At 46.1% G+C, this 20,172-nt stretch overlaps 1 protein-coding gene across 1 annotated transcript in view; it reads right to left on the bottom strand.

The window, feature by feature from the left end:
- SUGCT (succinyl-CoA:glutarate-CoA transferase) overlaps nucleotides 1–20,172 on the bottom strand; it is a 1,606,806-nt gene that overhangs the window by 1,314,266 nt on the left and 272,368 nt on the right. Inside the window, exon 9 of the mRNA XM_073550015.1 lies at nucleotides 5,044–5,139. Coding sequence (XP_073406116.1) covers nucleotides 5,044–5,139 — 96 coding nt within the window. The remainder of the gene's footprint in view (nucleotides 1–5,043; nucleotides 5,140–20,172) is intronic.

Raw genomic sequence — 20,172 nt, 5'->3', positions numbered from 1 at the left:
AGGAAAGTCACAAACAGGGAAAATAGAAAACTTAGCTCTCTCTGTGCAAATGCTCCAGCACAGAGTCCAGCAACCGACTGCAGCCTCCTCCTGAATAGCTGCCACCAAGTTCAGTCAGCGCTGCAAAGAACTTCCTTCTGAGACTCAGATTGAGCTGAGCAAACTCTCCAGCTCCTTCCACCACCAAGGTTGGATGCAAATGAACAACTATCACCAACCATGATTGCATACCCTGAGACTCATTTATAGAGCCTAACACCTGATTTATAATTACAAATTAAACCTAACACTAAGGTGCGATACCACTCCGCACCACCGGGCAACTTAGAATGAAAGACACCACGTGTGATAATTCCAATGGCCACCGGGGGCAATCATGTCACACTTTGCACTTGACAAAGTAAAAAAAGTTCACTTTATCCAATTTAAAACTGTCAGATCATGACAGTAGCAAACTCTCCAGCTCCTTCCACCACCAAGGTTGGATGCAAATGAACAACTATCACCAACCATGATTGCATACCCTGAGACTCATTTATAGAGCCTAACACCTGATTTATAATTACAAATTAAACCTAACACTAAGGTGCGATACCACTCCCCACCACCGGGCAACTTAGAATGAAAGACACCACGTGTGATAATTCCAATGGCCACCGGGGGCAATCACGTCACACTTTGCACTTGACAAAGTAAAAAAAGTTCACTTTGTCCAATTTAAAACTGTCAGATCATGACAAGGGGTTTACAGGGTGGATGGAGCAAAGCCCTGTGTGTACGAGGTGTATGGTGTGGAGCCCTGTGTGTACAAGGTGTAAGGAGCGGAGCCCTGTGTGTATGAGGTGTACGGAGCGAAGCAGCGTGTGTTCAAGGTGTACGGAGCGGAGCCGCATGTGTACGAGGTGTATGGAGTGGAGTGGTGTGTGTATGAGGTGTATGGAGCGGAGCCGTGTGTGTATGAGGTGCATGGAGCGGAGCCATGTGTGTACGGAGCAGAGCCCTGTGTGTTCGAGGTGTACGGAGCGGAGCCCTGTGTGTACAAGGTGTACGGAGTGGAGCCCTGTGTGTATGAGGTGTACGGAGCAGTGCCCTGTGTGTACAAGGTGTATGGAGCGGAGCCCTGTGTGTACGAGGTGTACGGAACGGAGCCCTGTGTGTACGAGGTGTACGGAGCAGAGCCCTGTGTGTACGAGGTGTAGGGAGCAGAGCCCTGTGTGTACAAGGTGTAATGAGCGGAGCCCTGTGTGTACGAGGTGTATGGAGCGGAGCCTTGTGTGTACAAGGTGTACTGAGCCCTGTGTGTACGAGGTGTACAGAGCGGAGCCCTGTGTGTACGAGGTGTATGGAGCAGAGCCGTGTGTGTACGAGGTGTACGGAGCCCTGTGTGCAAGAGGTGTACGGAGCGGAGCCCTGTGTGTTCAAGGTGTACAGAGCGGAGCCCTGTGTGTACGAGGTGTACGGAGCGGAGCCCTGTGTGTACGAGGTGTACGGAGTGGAGCCGCGTGTGTATGAGGTGTGCGAAGCCGTGCATGTACAGGGTGTATTAAGTTTGAAAGGGATGCAGCCCCCCAGCTCAATTTTTTATGTGCGGCCCATTTACTCTGCCAAGTTTGAGACCCCTGGTCTAAGCCATGAGGCCTCCAAGGTATACGGCACAATGCAGAGTCAGGGATGCCCCGGCTGGTGGCGTCCCTGGATACCAAGCAAGGAGACCCTTTTTGATCTGAGCGCCGCTCTCTACTCAATTTGACATCACATGCAGACAGGGCCTGTCGGCTATTTTTTTCCTCCTCGCTTGGTATCCAGGGAAGCATTTGTCACATTTATGGGGACTAACTGTTTATTGCCATTCATTATTATCTGACTATTTTCTGACTGTTATTTGCCGTCCTAAGTGGTGATCTGTATACTCTGGGCATCATTCTTATTTGCATCAGCTTATGTCAGTAGCACTGTATGGTGACCCTATGTGCAAGGTTGCTTTTTAACAATCACGTAGTAAGCCCCAGCGGCACCTTTAAGTTTCAAGGGTCCACATTGTAGTGTATCACATTGGATCATCAAATGAGCACTGGTTTGCTCCTTTCTTAGTACTATTTTTGTTAATTTATTCTTAAGTGAGGCATGATCTTATATTACTTTCCAGTCTTCTATTTGACAGAATTGGCTCTTTGTCTGTCTTGATCCCAGCGGCTGAGGATTTTTGTGGTGGTTGAGCGCTAGTGTGTTTATTACATTGAAGTTTCCTATAACTCTCAACTGAAATTTTGGACCACTCCTCTTTTTTGAAACTGCTCCACGTCTCTCATATTTGAAGGTGCCTTCTCCCAACAGTAATGTTAAGATATCTCCACAAATGATCAATGGGATTTAGATCCGGACACAGTGTCATGGGTTGTAAACTTCTTGATTATGTTGCGCACCGTACACAAAGGAACATTAAGATGTCTGGAGATGGACTTGTTACCTTGAGATTGTTGATACTGATCGACAATTTTGGTTCTCAAGTATCGAAACAGCTCTCGTCTTCTTCATGTTTTGCTTGGCATATGCACAATGCAAAGATTGAGTTAAATTCTCCACTTTTTATTCGATTTTAGGTGTGAGTTTCATATCTCCCACACCTGTTACTCGCCACAGGTGAGTTTGAAAGAGCATCACATGTTTGAAACAAAGTTGTTTACCCACAATTTTGGAAAGGTGCAAACAATTTTGTAGGGCCCATTTTGGGGGTTTTGTTTGAAATGATGTCCAATTTGCCTTTTTTTCCATTTTTTTTGTGTGTTGCTCTAATATACACAAAGGAAATAAACATGTGTATAACAAAACATGTGTAATTGCAATACTTTTCTGGGAGAAATACTTTATTGATATAATAAGTCATTATGTGTACATGAGTCAAAACTCTACTCTAGGCCACAATATCACTTGAATCTCGATGTTTTTATTACAGGTTCCACATGCATAATTGTTTTTTTTTTCTTCATGAGCTCAAGCTTCAGAAGGGTCTGACACTGCTGTGATGACGCTCATTCACTACATACATGGAGAAGAGATCATCCTCCCTTCTGTTGCACATACACACCGACTGTAATTTACAGGGTTACTGGAAATCAAACTAGAAGCAGCAGTGTCTATGTATGTCTCTATCTCTGTGCAGAACGTCCTTTCTTTTAAATAGACATCTATGAGCTACAGCCTTCACCTGATTCCTCAGTGTCCATACATAAACTGTATTTGGCTAACAGTTATCTCTCCTCACTGTCCCGTACACAAAACTAATAGAATCTGCTGACTATTCAAGTTACAACATGGACAGCAGTGAAAAAGACTGTCAGAAACCCAGGGGAGTAACTTGAAGCAAATGGGCCCAGATGCAAAATCTCCAACAGGGCCTTTCAAACTATCACAGGTCAATAATAGTAATAGTCTTTTCATACAGATCAAAGGGGCCTTTGGGCCTCCCCATGCTCCAGTGCCCGGGTACAATTGAAACCCCTGCACATACTATAGTTACGACCCTGCAGAAACCTCTGGAATAAATTTATCTCCCCTGAGAACAAAAGGATTGATGTTTTAGAACGTCAGTGTAAAGTAATGTGTGGAAAACATGCATGTTTAAAGTCTATAAGTAGTATAGACACAGTTAAAGAAGCTGACTCATTAGAGATAATCCATTATAACATCCAGGCACATGAAAGTCTTGACTATCTAGGCATTTTCCATGTAGTGAGAAATGTATTGCATGGTGGCCATTCAGAATGCAAAGGAATGCAAAGATGGATCTAGCCCATCAAAAAAGATCTATTCTCCTAAGTAGCTTTGCACTAAATTTATTATAGAGGGGCATCTTGACAGTAATATGGACATTTTAATGCAATTCAACCCTTTTTAAATGGAAGATAACTCATTGCAAAAAAGTATGGTACCGCTTTACTAAGCTATGGTTTCTCTTCATCAGTGTGTCTTAAAGAAAAATTTGATTGGATTGACAACACTTAAGGACTAGTCGTGGCTGATAACAAATCCCAACATCTCACAATGGCAGTTGAAGCATCCAAACTAAGGAAGAGGGTCTCCAAAAGCCAAGAAATGTTGAATATTAGTAAACAGCAAGACCAAGGATGAGGCAACATTACATACAATATCAGAATCATACAGCAATGAGTCAGTCAAAGAGGAACATGAGAACAAGAAATGGTTAGCAGAATAAGCACTCAAGAAAGCAAATGTGCATGTGGAATTCAAGCTGAAAAGTAAGGTTACTGAAGAGAAGAGTAATTGCAGAAAGCCAGGAACATCTGCAAGGGTTCAACGGCTGCCAAGACTTTTACATTCTACTTCTTGCCATATTGCATTAAGATCATTAATCATTAAGATCATTAAAGGGACCCTGTCACCTCTTTTTGCGGCTATAAGAAGCGGCCACTGCCTTTCAGGGATTATCTACAGCATTCTATAATGCTGTAGATAAGCCCCGGGCCGACCTGCAAGATAAGAAAAAAAAAATTTTATTATTCTCACCTGGGGGGGAGGCGGTCCTGTGCGGTCCGGTAGGTGTCGCAGGTCTGGGTCTGGCGCCTGCCATCTTCATGCGATGTCATCCTCCTGCTTGCTTGGTGTCGCGCTCCTACGCAGGCATAATTCTCTGCCCTGTTGAGGGCAGAGCAAAGTACTGCAGTGCGCAGGCGCCAGGAAAGGTCAGAGAGGCCCAGCATGAAGATGGGAGGCGCCGGACCCGGACCTGCAACACCCATCGGACCGGACAGGACCACCCCCCCGCCAAGTGAGTATAATAAAACTTAATTTTCTTATCTTGCAGGTCCGACCGGGAGCTTATAGAATGCTGTAAATAAGCCCTGAAAGGCGGTGACCGCGTCTTATAGCAGCAAAAAGAGGTGACAGGTTCCCTTTAATACCCTAAAAGTGTATTTAGGGGTGACTGCAGATACCATTCATTATTATTTAGTCGTTGGTAAGGTTTTTAAGGGCAAAAGGGATTACGGTACTCAAGACTACAACATTATAAAATCTGATTCCTACCTGATATGGTACAATGCTTCCATGTGCAGTGCCCCAACGTTTTGCTTCAATCCCTCCATTTAGGAAGTTTGCTGCTATTTGAGTCAAGCAAGCGACCTGGAATACAATTAAAAAAAACAAAACAACCTGTTGAATCATACTGGAATCTACAAACGTAAAAACTACTGCACTGCTATAGACAAATATAAGACCCAATACAAAAACTAATTTGTTCAGTACAATAACCCCCCAGTAGAGATGAGGGAACATGTTCGAAAAACATTCGCCAATCTCAAATTCGGCATGAACATAGCACATTTGGATTTGTGTTCGCTTTCACGAGCGTTTTTACTCAAAGTCGGCAAAAGTCGGTCACAGTTCGGTAAATCATCACGTTTCCACTAATGCTTTTGTTTTTACTTTGGCTATGATAATGGTGATGTATAAAGCGTGGGGGTTGAGGGATGTGTTTGATGAGGGGAGGGGGAGTGTCTAGGTTAGAACAGCGTGTGGAGAGGTTACAGCAGCGGCCAGCGCTTTTTTTTCCTTCCCTTAACTTTATGTGTGTTGATGCCGGCAACAAATCAGGATGCAGAAACCATTCACAACATCATGACACAAGGTTTTCTGTGACTGGTTGCCAAAGTCACACATCCCTGGCAATATAAAAAGCAGACATCTTGCTGACACCATTTGCTCAGTGTCACAGTGCAGAGAGGTCGCGCCTGCGCTAGTGCTGATGCTGCTGAAAGTGAACTTGTCCTGTGTGAAATCAATCTTCCAGCATCGAAGTAGATTGCGCACAAACTGTGTGTCAGTCTCCAGAAGCCACATTAGCTACTCCAAATAGTTTGTGCTAAAACTGTTTTTCAGTGGCCAGATCTCCACTTAAAAATCATTAGGGCTAATATAGTGTTGCAGCCAGGAGGCCAATTACCTACTCCTAATGGTTTGCACCTATTATAATATTTCTACTCTGTGGAAATTGATGCCACTCTTGTGCTGTGTGATAATTATTTTTTGAAATGTGGAATCTCCAAGTTGGATCTCCATCTGATGGGTTGCTCGTGTAAGTAGGGCAAACCTGCACTTACTTTCACTCAACTACCTGTGTTACTTTCTTACAGTTTTCTACCCATATTACTCTATAAAACTGATGTCTGTGCCATCTGAGTGTGACTGGAATAAAAAAAAAATTGAGGCGTTGCATGAGGTGTGAGATCTCCCAGCTTAAAAGGCTTACAGTGCTCCCTTAACCACCAGGTCCTCATTAAGGCTGTGTGCCCACGATGCGATTTTTAAGTGTTTTTGCCGCGATTTTCGGCGCGAAAACGCTGTGAAAACGTTTAAAAATCGTGTACAAAACGCCCCCCATGCATTCCTATGGCATTCCGCACATGCTGTGCTAGTGCTGCACTTTTTTCCGAGGCGGAAACACATCGCGGAAAAAATCGCAGCATGCTCATTCTTTTGTGCGGAATCGCAAAGAATTGCCACGATTCCGCACCCATAGGAATGCATGAGAATCGCTTACTTCCCGCATGTGGCTATGCCCACCATGCGGGAAGTTAAGCGTCTCATGTGCGGTTGGTACCCACGGTGTGGAGGAGAGGAGACTTTCCTCCAGGCCCTGGGTACCATACCCCTGTAAAAAAAAGAATAAAAAATAAAAAATCGGGGTATATTTACCTTCCGACGTCCCGTGCTGCATTCCCGGCCTAAGCGTTCCCAGTAATGCCTTGCGGCAAGGTCCTGTGATGACGTAGTCTCGCGTGACTCTAGCGATCTCGCGAGATCGCTATAGTAACGCGAGACCAACGTCATCACAGGTCTCGCAAGGCATTACTGGGAACGCTGTGGCCCGGGATGGCAGCGCGGGACGTCGGAAGGTAAATATACCCCGATTTTTTATTTTTTTTATCATTTTTAACATTTTATCTTTTACTATTGATGCCGCATAGGCGGCCTCAATAGTAAAAAACTGCTCACACTTGTCAAACACTATGTTTGATGAGTGTGACCAACCTGTCAATCACTTTCCAAGCGATGCTTCAAATCTCTTGGAAAGTGCTTGAGAAAATCGCGGCAAAATCGCGAACAGAATCGCGGTAAAATTGCTGTGAAATCGTGCGGAAAAAAACGCGCGATTTCTGGGAAGGAGTCCGGTTTTTAGTGTGCGTTTTAAAACGCTACGTGGGCCCATAGCCTAAAACTTCAATTCCAAGTTGTAAATGCTGAGCCAGATGCTGATACCTCTTGCCAGGGCTGCCATCAGCGCATTACTGCCCTTACTGGCATATAGGGCCCAGTAAGCAGAGATGGCCCTTCTTTTCTGCTCACCCGGACCAAGTGTTGCAGGATGCTGCTGGTTTAGTAACTGATCCTGCATCCTAAACGCACGTTCAGTTAAAATCTGTTGCTGTGCAGGAGATTCCTCCAGCACAGCAACAGTTAACAGCCACCAGCCAATCACAGGCAGGCAGCTGACCTCAGCGCCCACGTCGCCGAGAATGACGGTACGCGCCTCAGATGATTCTTGCAGAGGACACCGTCAGAGGTAAGGAGAAACAATTTTTTTTCCAAAGCCGCACTATGGGGCTGAATTATACTGCTATGGGGGTGCATTATACTAGTATGGGGGTGCATTATGCTACTATGGGGGTGCGTTATACTGCTATGGGGGTGCATTTTAATGCTATGGGTGGTGTGTTATACTGCTAGGGGGATGCAGTATACTACTAGGGGCTGCATGATACTCATATAGGGATTCGTTATACTGCTATGGGGGTACATTATACTATTATAGGGGTGCATTATACTACTACTAGCTGAAGAGCCCAGCATTTCCCGAGCATAGTAACTAACTGTGGTTAGTTATAACAAATTATAATGATTATCCTTCATCACATAGTCCAATGCCCATATACCCATCACACTTCCTCCATCCCATATTCCCGTGCCCATATACCCATCATACATATCTTCCATCCCATGCCCATATATCCATCATACATAACCTCCATCCCATAGTGCCGTGCCCATATACCCTTCATACATATCCTCCATCCCATAGTCCCGTGCTCATGTACCCATAATACATATCTTCCATCCCATAGTCCACTGCCCATATACCCATCATACACATCCTCCATCCCATAGTCCCGTGCCCATATACCCATCATACATATACACCATCCCATAGTTCTGTACCAATATACCCATCATACACATCCTCCATCCCATAGTCCCGTGCCCATATACCCATCATACATATACACCATCCCATAGTTCTGTACCAATATACCCATCATACATATCCTCCATCCCATAGTCCGGTGCCCATATACCCATCATACATATCCTCCATCCCATAGTCCCATGCCCATATACCGATCAAACATCCTTCTTCCCATAGTCCCATGCCCATATACCCATCATACATATCCTCCATCCCATAGTCCCATGCCCATATACCCATCAAACATCCTTCATCCCATAGTCCCATGCTCATAAACCCATCATACATATCCTCCGTTCCATAGTCCTGTGCCCATATACCATCACATATCCTCCATCCCATAGTCCCATGCCTGTATACCCATCATACATATCCTCCATCCCATAGTCCCGTGCCCATATACCCATCATACATATCCTCCATCCCATAGTCACGTGCCCATATACCCATCATACATATCCTCCATTCCATAGTCCCATGCCCATATATCCATCATACATATCCTCCATCCCATAGTCCAGTGCCCATATACCCAAACATCCTCCATCCTATAGTCCCGTGCCCATATACACATCATACATATCCTCCATCCCATAGTCCTGTGCCCATATACCCATCATACATCTTCCATCCCATAGTCCAGTGCCCATACACCAATCATACATCCTCCATCCCATAGTCCAGTGCCCATATACCCATCATACATCCTCCATCCCATAGTCCTGTGCCCATATACCAATCATACATCCTCCATCCCATAGTCCAGTGCACATATATCCATGATACATATCCTCCATCCCATAGTCCTGTGCCCATATACCCATCATACATCTTCCATCCCACAGTCCAGTGCCCATATACCAATCATACATCCTCCATCCCATAGTCCCATGTTCATATACCCTTCATACATATCCTCCATTCTATAGTCCCGTGCCCATATATCCATGATACATATCCTCCATCCCATAGTCCTGTGCCCATATACCCATTATACATAACCTCGATCCCATAGTCCAGTGCCCATATACCCATCACACATCCTCCATCCCTTAGTCCTGTGCCCATATACCCATCATGCATTCTCCATCCCACAGTCCTGTTCCAATATACCCATAATACATCCTCCATCCCATAGTCCCATACCCATATACCCATCATACACATCCTCCATCCCACAGTCCCATGCTCATATACCCATCAAACATATCCTCCATCCAATAGTGCAGTGCTCATATACCCATCACACATCCTCCATCCCATAGCCCCGTGCCCATATAACCATCATACACATCCTCCGTACCATAGTCCCATGCCCATATACCCATCATACACATCCTCCATTCCATAGTCCAGTGCCCATGTACCCATTACACATCCTCCTTCCCATAGTCCAGTGCACATATACCCATCACACATCCTCCATCCCATAGTCCTGTGCCCATATACCCATCCTACATATTGTCCATCCCTTAGTCCCATGCCCATCTACCCATCATATATATCCTCATCCCATAGTCCCATGCCCATATACCTATCATACATATCCTCCATCCCATAGTCCAGTGCCCATATACCCATCACACATCCTCCATCCCATAGTCCAGTGCCCATATACCCATCATACATCCTCCATCCCATAGTCCTGTGCCCATATACCCATCATACATATCCTCCATCCCATAGTCCCGTGCCCATATACCCATATTACATATCCTCCATCCCATAGTCCAGTGCCTATATACCCATCATACATATCCTCCATCCCATAGTCCAGTTAATATATACCCATCACACATCCTCCATCCTATAGTCCAGTGCCAATATACCCATCACACATCCTCTATCACATAGTCCCGTGCCCATATACCCATCACACATCTTCCATCCCATAGTCCCGATCTGTTATGTATCTTGGCAGTGCGACTCTGTGTGCGGCTGCTGCTGATGCTATTTTCTACAACGGTAACAATAAAGCGTGGCAGTAATAGAGAAGGGGAAGATTCATTTCTGTCATGTGCTCTCTGCTCCTTTCTGAGGGGCAGACAAAGGCTGGGAGCTTATGTTCCCGGGGATGCTAGATTTCTCCCACACAGTCAGTGTCTGCTGAGGTGTTGTGGAGTGGGAAAACTGTTGCTCATAGCAACCAATCACAGCTCAGCTTTCATCTTTTAAACAGCTCTTTTGAAATGAAAGAGGCTTAGTGATTGGTTGCTATGGGCAACACAGGCAAGTGTAACCTTTTGTGGTCAAGAAGATGTGCCTATGAAATATATATATTAGATATTTATTTTATATAGAACATATAAGATAATTATTATGTATATATGTATTAGATATTATACGGGGCTTTGCGTGTGGAGTGAGTGTGGCTATGCGGAGAGGGCGTGGCTTTATACACATACATACATAAACTCATTTTTATATATAGATGGGGGTACATTTGTGAAGTACAGTATTCAGATGTACGGGACATCTTGTTCTCCGGGATCCATTTTTGTGCTTGCGACGCCATTTTGTTGTTTACGAGTTAAATTTTGTAACTTAACTAGATGAAAGTTCACGGCTGTTATGAAACCAGACTGTTCCAGCTTGTACAAGATATGAGATATGAGATGAGACCCTAAAAGAATGTGCTATTGTTCTATATTCTACATCACGCAGCTAGGGACATATTCAAATTTTCTTGCAATACTATTGGCTTAAATGTATTACGATTCTATTGGTAGCTGTAAACTTTGCATAATTAAGCAGGATGCTATGTAATGTGAGATTCAATAAACGGGGTTAGTGGTCTGATTTGATCCTCCCATACAGAGACACATCTCCGTGTGGTTATTCTCAGTTGCTAGCAACATCCTGTGAACTAATTTGGAAATCACTGGATCAACTGTGAAGAGTTAATTTTGCTCTACTTCAACAGTTTTGGCGCCCAACGTGGGGCCCCCGAACAGGGACGCCTCTGCCCCCGGAGGACAACAAGACAAAGGACCCTCGGACCGGACACAGGTGCTGGAAAATTGGGACTGATCATCCCCCACGACAACCACGGTAATTTGGCAGTTATACTGTTCAGACTGACCGTTTTGGTGTGGTTTTCCTGTGCTTGTTGCTGCAAAGAGGATCTGAGGTTTGTCCCCGTGGTGGGGTGATTCATGGGTGGAATCATATAGAGGTGCAGTCCCATTGGGGGCCCAGTGCTCGAACCGTACCTCATAAGGGACGGACACCCCGGATTGACCAGTGATTGTGACTCTGTTTATAGTCAAAATATCCTGAAGTCCTGAATTCACTATTAGAGTCAGGCGTGGTGAAGTGATCGAAGACTGGGTAGGATACGTAACTCAGGTATATATAGATATATACTAGCTGAAGAGCCCGGCGCTGCCCGGGCATAGTAACTAACTGTGGTTAGTTATAACAAATTATAATAATCCTCCATCCCATAGTCCCGTGCCCATATACCCATCACACATTCACGATCCCATAGGCCCGTGCCCATATACCCATCATACATACAGTATCCTCCATCCCATAGTCGAGTGCGCATATACCCATCCTCCATCCAATAGTCCCATGCCCATATACCCATCATACATATTCTCCATCCCATAGTCCCATGCCCATATACCCATCATACATATCCTCCATCCCATAGTCGAGTGCCCATATACCCATCATACATCCTCCATCCCATAGTCGAGTGCCCATATACCCATCCTCCATCCAATAGTCCCATGCCCATATACCCGTCATACATAGCCTCCATCCCATAGTCCCATGCCCATATACTCGTTATACATATCCTCCATCCCATAGTCCCGTGCCCATATACTCGTCATACATATCCTCCATCCCACAGTCCCGTGCCCATATACCCATCATACATATCCTCCATCCCATAGTCCCGTGCCCATATACCCGTCATACATCCTCCATCCCATAGTCGAGTGCCCATATACCCATCACACATCCTCCATCCCATAGTCCCATGCCCATATACCCGTCATACATATCCTCCATCCCACAGTCCCGTGCCCATATACCCATCATACATATCCTCCATCCCATAGTCCCGTGCCCATATACCCATCATACATATCTTCCATACCATAGTCCCGTGCCCATATACCCATCATGCATATCCTCCATACCATAGTCCCGTGCCCATATACCCGTCATACATATCCTCCATCCCACAGTCCCGTGCCCATATACCCGTCATACATATCCTCCATCCCATAGTCCAGTGCCCATATACCCGTCATACACATCCGCCATACCATATTCCCGAGCCCATATACCCGTCATACATATCCTCCATCCCATAGTCCAGTGCCCATATACCCATCACACATCCTCCATCTCATAGTCAACCATTATGACATCATAATGAGCGGCGGCAGGGCTTGCAACCTATGATGACATCAGCGTCGGCATGGAAACCATTGTGACATCATAATGAGGGGCGGGGCTTGATATGCACACACTGCTTCCCCAGTATGCAAATAGGGGCATTATGACATCATAATGAGGGGCGGGGCTTGACGCTCACACACTTTTTCCCCAGTATGTAGACGGAGGCAAAATTGTTTGGTGAATTGGAACGCGCGGGGTTAAAATTTCGCCTCACAGCATAGCTTAGGACGCTCTCGGGGTCCAGACGTGTGACTGTGCCAAATTTTCTGGCTGTAGCTGCGACGGTGCGGATGCCTATCCCGGACATACACACATACAGTGAAAATGAGGATGAATGAACTCATGGAGATCAACATCCAACACTGCGGAGACACCATCACGTGTTTCTCAACGCAGTGATTCTAGAGCACTGCCCCCATCCCTTATGGGAAATATGCAAAACATGCAAAACAGAAGCCGCAGAGACACCATCACATGTTTCTCAACGCAAGCAATGACCAGCCAGGTCTTTCCCCGGGAAGGAACAACCACGGGAAGGGCAGTCTCCAATGAAGGAAACCACCTATGCCAAAACATGGTATCCATCCACAGACAGCTGTTTCGGGGTATTGCCCCTCATCAGTGTGGAGTAGGAAACTGGCTGGTAGGAGCAATGCCTAGTAAAAGACTGTGAAAATGAGGATGAATGAACTCATGGAGATCAACATCCAACACTGCGGAGACACCATCACGTGTTTCTCAACGCAGTGATTCTAGAGCACTGCCCCCATCCCTTATGGGAAATATGCAAAACATGCAAAACAGAAGCCGCGGAGACACCATCACATGTTTCTCAACGCAAGCAATGACCAGCCAGGTCTTTCCCCGGGAAGGAACAACCACCGGAAGGGCAGTCTCCAATGAAGGAAACCACCTATGCCAAAACATGGTATCCATCCACAGACAGCTGTTTCGGGGTATTGCCCCTCATCAGTGTGGAGTAGGAAACTGGCTGGTAGGAGCAATGCCTAGTAAAAGACTGTGAAAATGAGGATGAATGAACTCATGGAGATCAACATCCAACACTGCGGAGACACCATCACGTGTTTCTCAACGCAGTGATTCTAGAGCACTGCCCCCATCCCTTATGGGAAATATGCAAAACATGCAAAACAGAAGCCGCGGAGACACCATCACATGTATCTCAACGCAAGCAATGACCAGCCAGGTCTTTCCCCGGGAAGGAACAACCACGGGAAGGGCAGTCTCCAATGAAGGAAACCACCTATGCCAAAACATGGTATCCATCCACAGACAGCTGTTTCGGGGTATTGCCCCTCATCAGTGTGGAGTAGGAAACTGGCTGGTAGGAGCAATGCCTAGTAAAAGACTGTGAAAATGAGGATGAATGAACTCATGGAGATCAACATCCAACACTGCGGAGACACCATCACGTGTTTCGCAACGCAGTGATTCTAGAGCACTGCCCCCATCCCTTATGGGAAATATGCAAAACATGCAAAACAGAAGTCGCGGAGACACCATCACATGTTTCTCAATGCAAGCAATGACCAGCCAGGTCTTTCCCCGGGAAGGAACAACCACGGGAAGGGCAGTCTCCAATGAAGGAAACCACCTATGCCAAAACATGGTATCCATCCACAGACATGTAGACGGAGGCAAAATTGTTTGGTGAATTGGAACGCGCGGGGTTTAAATTTCGCCTCACGGCATAGCTTAGGACGCTCTCGGGGTCCAGACGTGTGACTGTGCCAAATTTTCTGGCTGTAGCTGCGACGCTGCGGATGCCTATCCCGGACATACACACACACACACACACACACACACACATACATACATACACACATACATACACACTTTGAGCTTTATATATTAGATATAACCAGAGGTGTCTGGAGGGATAGTCTGAGACGCCCTCCTCCTTTCACTGAGTACCACGAATTTTGGGCTTCCCAGAGGGGGTTGACCCGGTGAAACAATCTGAGATGGCAGCTCCAGTATTGTGCACAACTGAAGTTAGGATATTTAGCTCTATTAGGAGAGAATTATGTTTCCGTGGAAGAAAAAGAAAAGTTTGGAATTGTGTGAAGGATCGGATACTGTTAGTCTTATGATTCAAAGACGAGGAAAGAAATCTATCAGGAATGCAGAAAAAATATTTTCGATTCTGGGATTTCCTAAGGGCGGGAGGCTACAGCCTACGCTATGGGACGAAGGAGTTAAAAAGAATAAAGGGAGGTTGACTGATGGTGGAATACTTAAAGACGCTGAAGAATTCCGTGGCTTGGCACATGAATTGTATAATGAAGGTTATGTGGAAATTGAAGAGCAAGTGAATTCTGATTGTTTTTATTGCTATGTTGAAAAAGGAAAATTGTCTACCACTGTGAAAAAGACTGGCAGTTTTGTGGCACAAGAAGGAATTGAGAATGTGATTAAAGAAGATACCGAGATTGAGACTAATGTGTTAGGCAGTCAAATAGTTAAGAATGATTTGAAACAAGAAGTTTCCCTGCTAGATGATAAGGTCCCTCCCCAGGAAATCAAGCCTCTCCTCCCGACTGTAAGCTCTGTGCCCCTTAACCCTAAGGCACCGATATATCCTGGACAACCAAAACTCAGTACACCCCCACCCTATGATCCTGCCGGGTGGATCTGTGCTGTATGCGGAGTTACTAATCCACAGTGGAGAGAGGTCTGTTATAATTGTGGTACAAGGAGACCGAGAATAACAGCCCCCATTTTTCCTTTGTTGAATGCTGACAGTACTTATTATCATCCGCCGGCAGCCTCAGTCCCTGTTATGCCTAATATTGCTAGTGGTTATGAATATCCACCCCCTCCCACTTTAGTTACCAGGTCTGAGACAGGATACTCAGAGGAGATAGAAGATTTCCAGGAAATGTACTCCAATATTATTCCTGGACCCCACTGTTATGATGTGCTCTTTAGGATAGGGACAGGGGATCTCACGAAGCAGCACGTTGGGGCCATAGTAAATGACGCGAATAATCAACTTCGCCATGCTGGAGGACTGGCCGCAACAATTTCACAGAAAGGCGGACCCATGATACAGGAAGAATCTGATTCGTATATACAAATGTATGGCCAGGTAGAAACAGGACAGGTCGCAGCAACCAGAGCAGGACAGCTGCCGTGTCAATATGTAATACATGCAGTGGGACCACGATATGACCCTATATCAATATTCCTAGGTCCCAACAATTGCTTACTGAGGCTGTCCAGAACGCAATCCTGTATGCCTCCTCTGTCCCCCCCAGTACGATGCCTCAACGTAGAGTGGCTATACCATTAATCTCTGCCGGTATTTTTCAATATCCCAGGAAGGATGCCGCCATGGTCATAGTATCAGCAATAGAGCGGTGTATACAGGAAAACCCTATAAAATTGGAAGAGGTCCGATTTGTTCTCGACAGCCGCCTAACGGCCCATCAGGCAATACATTCTCTAACTGTAACAGAGCCTCCTGCCTCGCTCCCACAGCAGATGCCTCTTGTGCCCGTACTACCGCCACCTCCTCCCCCCAAGTTGTCAGTAATATCCGAATTTGAAGAAGATAACGTGGAAAGCACTCCTGACAGGCCAAAGTATACTCCCTTCACCCCATCACAAATAGACACTGTTTGCAATCAATTACCCGATCCAGAGACTTCCCCCATGGCTTTCTACAGGCAAATGGCATCAAATAGAGACATTTATTCCACTCCCCGAAGATATCTATTACACATACTTCGAGTAAAAGCTGGGGAGGGGTATTTTCCAATTAAGGAGGGTGGCATAATGTATAATGTGAACCTGGATGGGGGAACCTATGAGAGTGGTGTTGATTTCTGCAATGCTTTAAAGGTCTGGGCACAGGATAGATTAGCGGATCAAGCTACCTCTCTCACAGATGTCACACAGGACAAGGGGGAGACTGCCGAGAAGTTCTATGGGCGTCTCATGGTAGTATTTAGAGATCTGGGATTTTCATTGTATAATAAAGCCCATACACACCTTTTTGTGGCGGCTTTGATGTCCGGTCTCAGATCCGAATTGCAAGAGGCAATAATGTCAGACCTGACGTCGAGAATTCCACTCCGGATGATGCATTGAAAGTAATAAAAGGTTTTCAAAAGAATCTAACCCGTTCTGTATCAGGAGGAAAAGCAAAGAACAAGCCAGCAGCTGCAGCTGTAGCAGCTCCAGGTCCTCCAATAACAGCCCCCACCAGCTGCCAGCACACAGCTTGTCCCTTATCAGTGTGCCCTTCAGCTCCCACAGCAGCCTCCAACCCCCATCGCAGCAGCGAGCACACAACTCGTACCTTATCAATGGCCCACACAACAAACTCTGGCCCCCCTCAGACTTCTGGGAACTTTACTCCCCAGATCCGCCATGCCAATTCTCGTTTGCAATGCTGGCGCTGCGGGCGACTGGGTCACTTTCAGAGAGACTGTCACACTCCCGCTGACAGATGCTACCCTCAAGTTTCCTTTTCCAATCGTAACCTAAATACTGGGGACTCTAGAGGGTACCTCAGTTACGGACAGCTCCAAAATCCTGATAATCATCCATACTGAAGGGGTGGCCAACCAGAGTCTGCTATCACAATGTCCTCCACCAAACCTGGGGCATGCTCATCCGTCACGCTCCCTGTAGGGGACACCCTTGTTAAGTTCATGGTAGACACTGGGGTGGCCAATTCTATAATCAAATCATCAGATGTACCTACGGATATCCCTATTCAATTCTCAGATCAAGAGCTTGTTCTAATTGGAGTAGATGGCAGACCCGATAAACATACTCTTACAAAACCCATCCCTGTAGGACCCTTCCCCGAAGTTACTGCCTAGTTCGTAATCTCTCCCACATGTCCGGTAAATTTACTGAGGGGAAGATTTATTATCACAGTTCCGCTCCAGAATACAATTCCAAGATGATGGTCGGATGGCTCTTACGTTACATAACACCTATGCAGATGAAGACAGTGAGGAAATCTGTATTTTGCATGCCCTTCCTACAGTTATGATGGCCCTGATAGGCCCAGATCCACCCCTAATATTGCCTGAGGATCAACGCCTCACCCCATATCTCTCAGAGATACCATCTAAACTTTGGTCAAATGGGCCAAATGATATAGGGAAAATGCCTGCAGAACCAGTAAAAGTGTTTCTCAAACCTGGTGCCCCTTTTCCCAAAGTCCATCAATATCCTTTGAAACATGATCAGGAGCGGGGCCTCCAGGAACAAATACAAACGTTACTTGATAACGGTGCTCTGGTACCCTATGTTTCTCTGTGTAATACGCCCTTGTTTCCCATTAAGAAAAAGACCCCACCTGGCCAGCCCTCTGTGTACCGGCTGGTACTAGATCTACGGGCAGTTAATGCAGCTACTATTCTGGAAACTCCAGTGGTGCCTAATCCACATACTCTTTTGTCCCAAATACCCCAGGATACTGCTTGGTTTACAGTCATCGACCTTACCAACGCCTTCTTTAGCATTCCGTTACACCCAGACTGCCAGTTTCTTTTTGCATTCACTTATCAGGGACGACAGTTAACATGGACGGTTATGCCACAAGGGGCCCAAAACAATCCCAACCAGTTTGCAAAAAACATGAGCGAGTGTCTCTTGCCCTGGCAGTTAGATCACCCCCAGATCACGCTGCTTCAGTATGTGGATGATCTTTTGTTGTGTGCACGGACGGAGCAGGAAGCCATTTCTGCCACTGTAAGCCTCCTCAAGCATCTGGCAGCACTGAACTGTCGGGTTTCGGCCTCGAAACTTCAGTTCTGCCTTGGTCAAGTGATATTCTTGGGTCACTGTCTCCTTCAGGGTGTCAGACACCTCACAGAAGAAAGAAAAATAGCTGTCAGCTCCCTTCCTTTCCCAAAAGATGAAACTGAACTCCAGCGTTTTCTTGGACTATGTACCTAATGTTGCCAGTGGATACCGGATGCATCCCGCATAATGCAACCTCTTTACAACGCCTTGAAAGATGGCATAATGAGCTACAAGGAAAGATCACCGGTTTGCATGGAAAGCCTTTATCATGCCTTCTCTGAGTTAAAGCGGCTTATTGCTTCCGCCACTGCCTTGGGCATCCCGGACTATACTCGACCGTTCCAATTGTATGTGTCTGAGAATGAAGGACACGCAGCAGGGGTACTTACACAATCACATGGCAATAGGCAGCGACCAGTGGGCTATTATTCGGCCCGCCTCAACCCAGTGGCCCGAGCATCACCAAGTTGCATGAGGGCAGTTCATGCCACTCACTCGTTGCTTGACAAGACTGCAGACATAATTCTTGGACATGAAACGCACATTTTTGCCCCACATGATATTGCAGCAATACTGACACTGCAGCAACGAAGACATTTGACTGTGCAACGACACTTACGGCTGCAGTGTTCACTCCTTTTGCCTGATTATGTCAAGTTGCATCGCTGTACAACAATCAACCCCCCTTCTTTACTGCCGGTCCCCAAGAAAGATGGCATTGATGAGGATTTTCTCCAACATGATTGTTCCCAACTTTTGACTGAAGAAACAGCTACTCCACCAAATGTCAGTGAGAATCCACTCCCAAATCCTGATCTGGTGTTGTACACAGATGGTTCAAGATATGCTGACGAGTTTGGTAGATTCCACACGGGATATGGTGTTACCACAGAGGACACTGTAGTGCACGCAGCTGCACTCCCACCCTCACAGTCAGCACAAGAAGCAGAACTCCAGGCTCTGTCTACTGCATGTACTTTGGCCAAGAACAGACGGGCTAATATATACACGGACTCACGGTATGCATTTGGTATTGCTCACGATTTTGGGGCTCTATGGGCCAATCGAGGGTTTATTACTACTGCCGGAACCCCAGTGAAAAATGCTGAAGCTGTTAAAACCCTCATGGACTCGATCAAATTACCTACTCAGGTGGCCATTATCAAAGTTAGGGCGCACAGTCCTAGGAACAGTCCACAGACTGTTGGCAACGCATTTGCGGATATGCAAGCAAAATCCGCAGCTCTTTTACCTGTTGAACCAACTATACCAACTATGGTGACTACACGCTCTCAGCGTAAACAGTTACAAGAAGCATTGAGCCTACAAGAACCTGATGATCTACAACAGATTGAAGTTTTCTGTCGGACCCCGCGAGACCGCTTAATGACGATGCAAAGAATGTCTCCAAAGGAAGAGGTGAAGCAATGGAAGACTGATGGGGCACGTATGGATAATGGTCTCTGGAAAAAGGACCAACTCGTGTGTCTCCCTAAGCGGATGTACCCTGCTATTGCCATATGGGCACATGGACCTACACATCGAGGAAAGAATCAGGCCCTCGCACTGGTGCAAAAATTCTACTGGGCCCCGGGAATTTCCATAGTTTTGACAGCGCTCAACCATGCCTGTAATATCTGTCAGACTTGTAATCCCGGTCAACTTCAGCGTGTACCCACGAAGCATCTTGCTAAGCCCGACTA

Source organism: Dendrobates tinctorius, unplaced genomic scaffold, assembly GCF_039654945.1.
Source record: "Dendrobates tinctorius isolate UK_male_01 unplaced genomic scaffold, ASM3965494v1 ptg000162l, whole genome shotgun sequence".
NCBI lineage: Eukaryota > Metazoa > Chordata > Amphibia > Anura > Dendrobatidae > Dendrobates > Dendrobates tinctorius.
The sequence above is the reverse complement of the archived record's forward strand: the minus strand, read 5'-3'. Positions and strand labels throughout refer to the sequence as shown.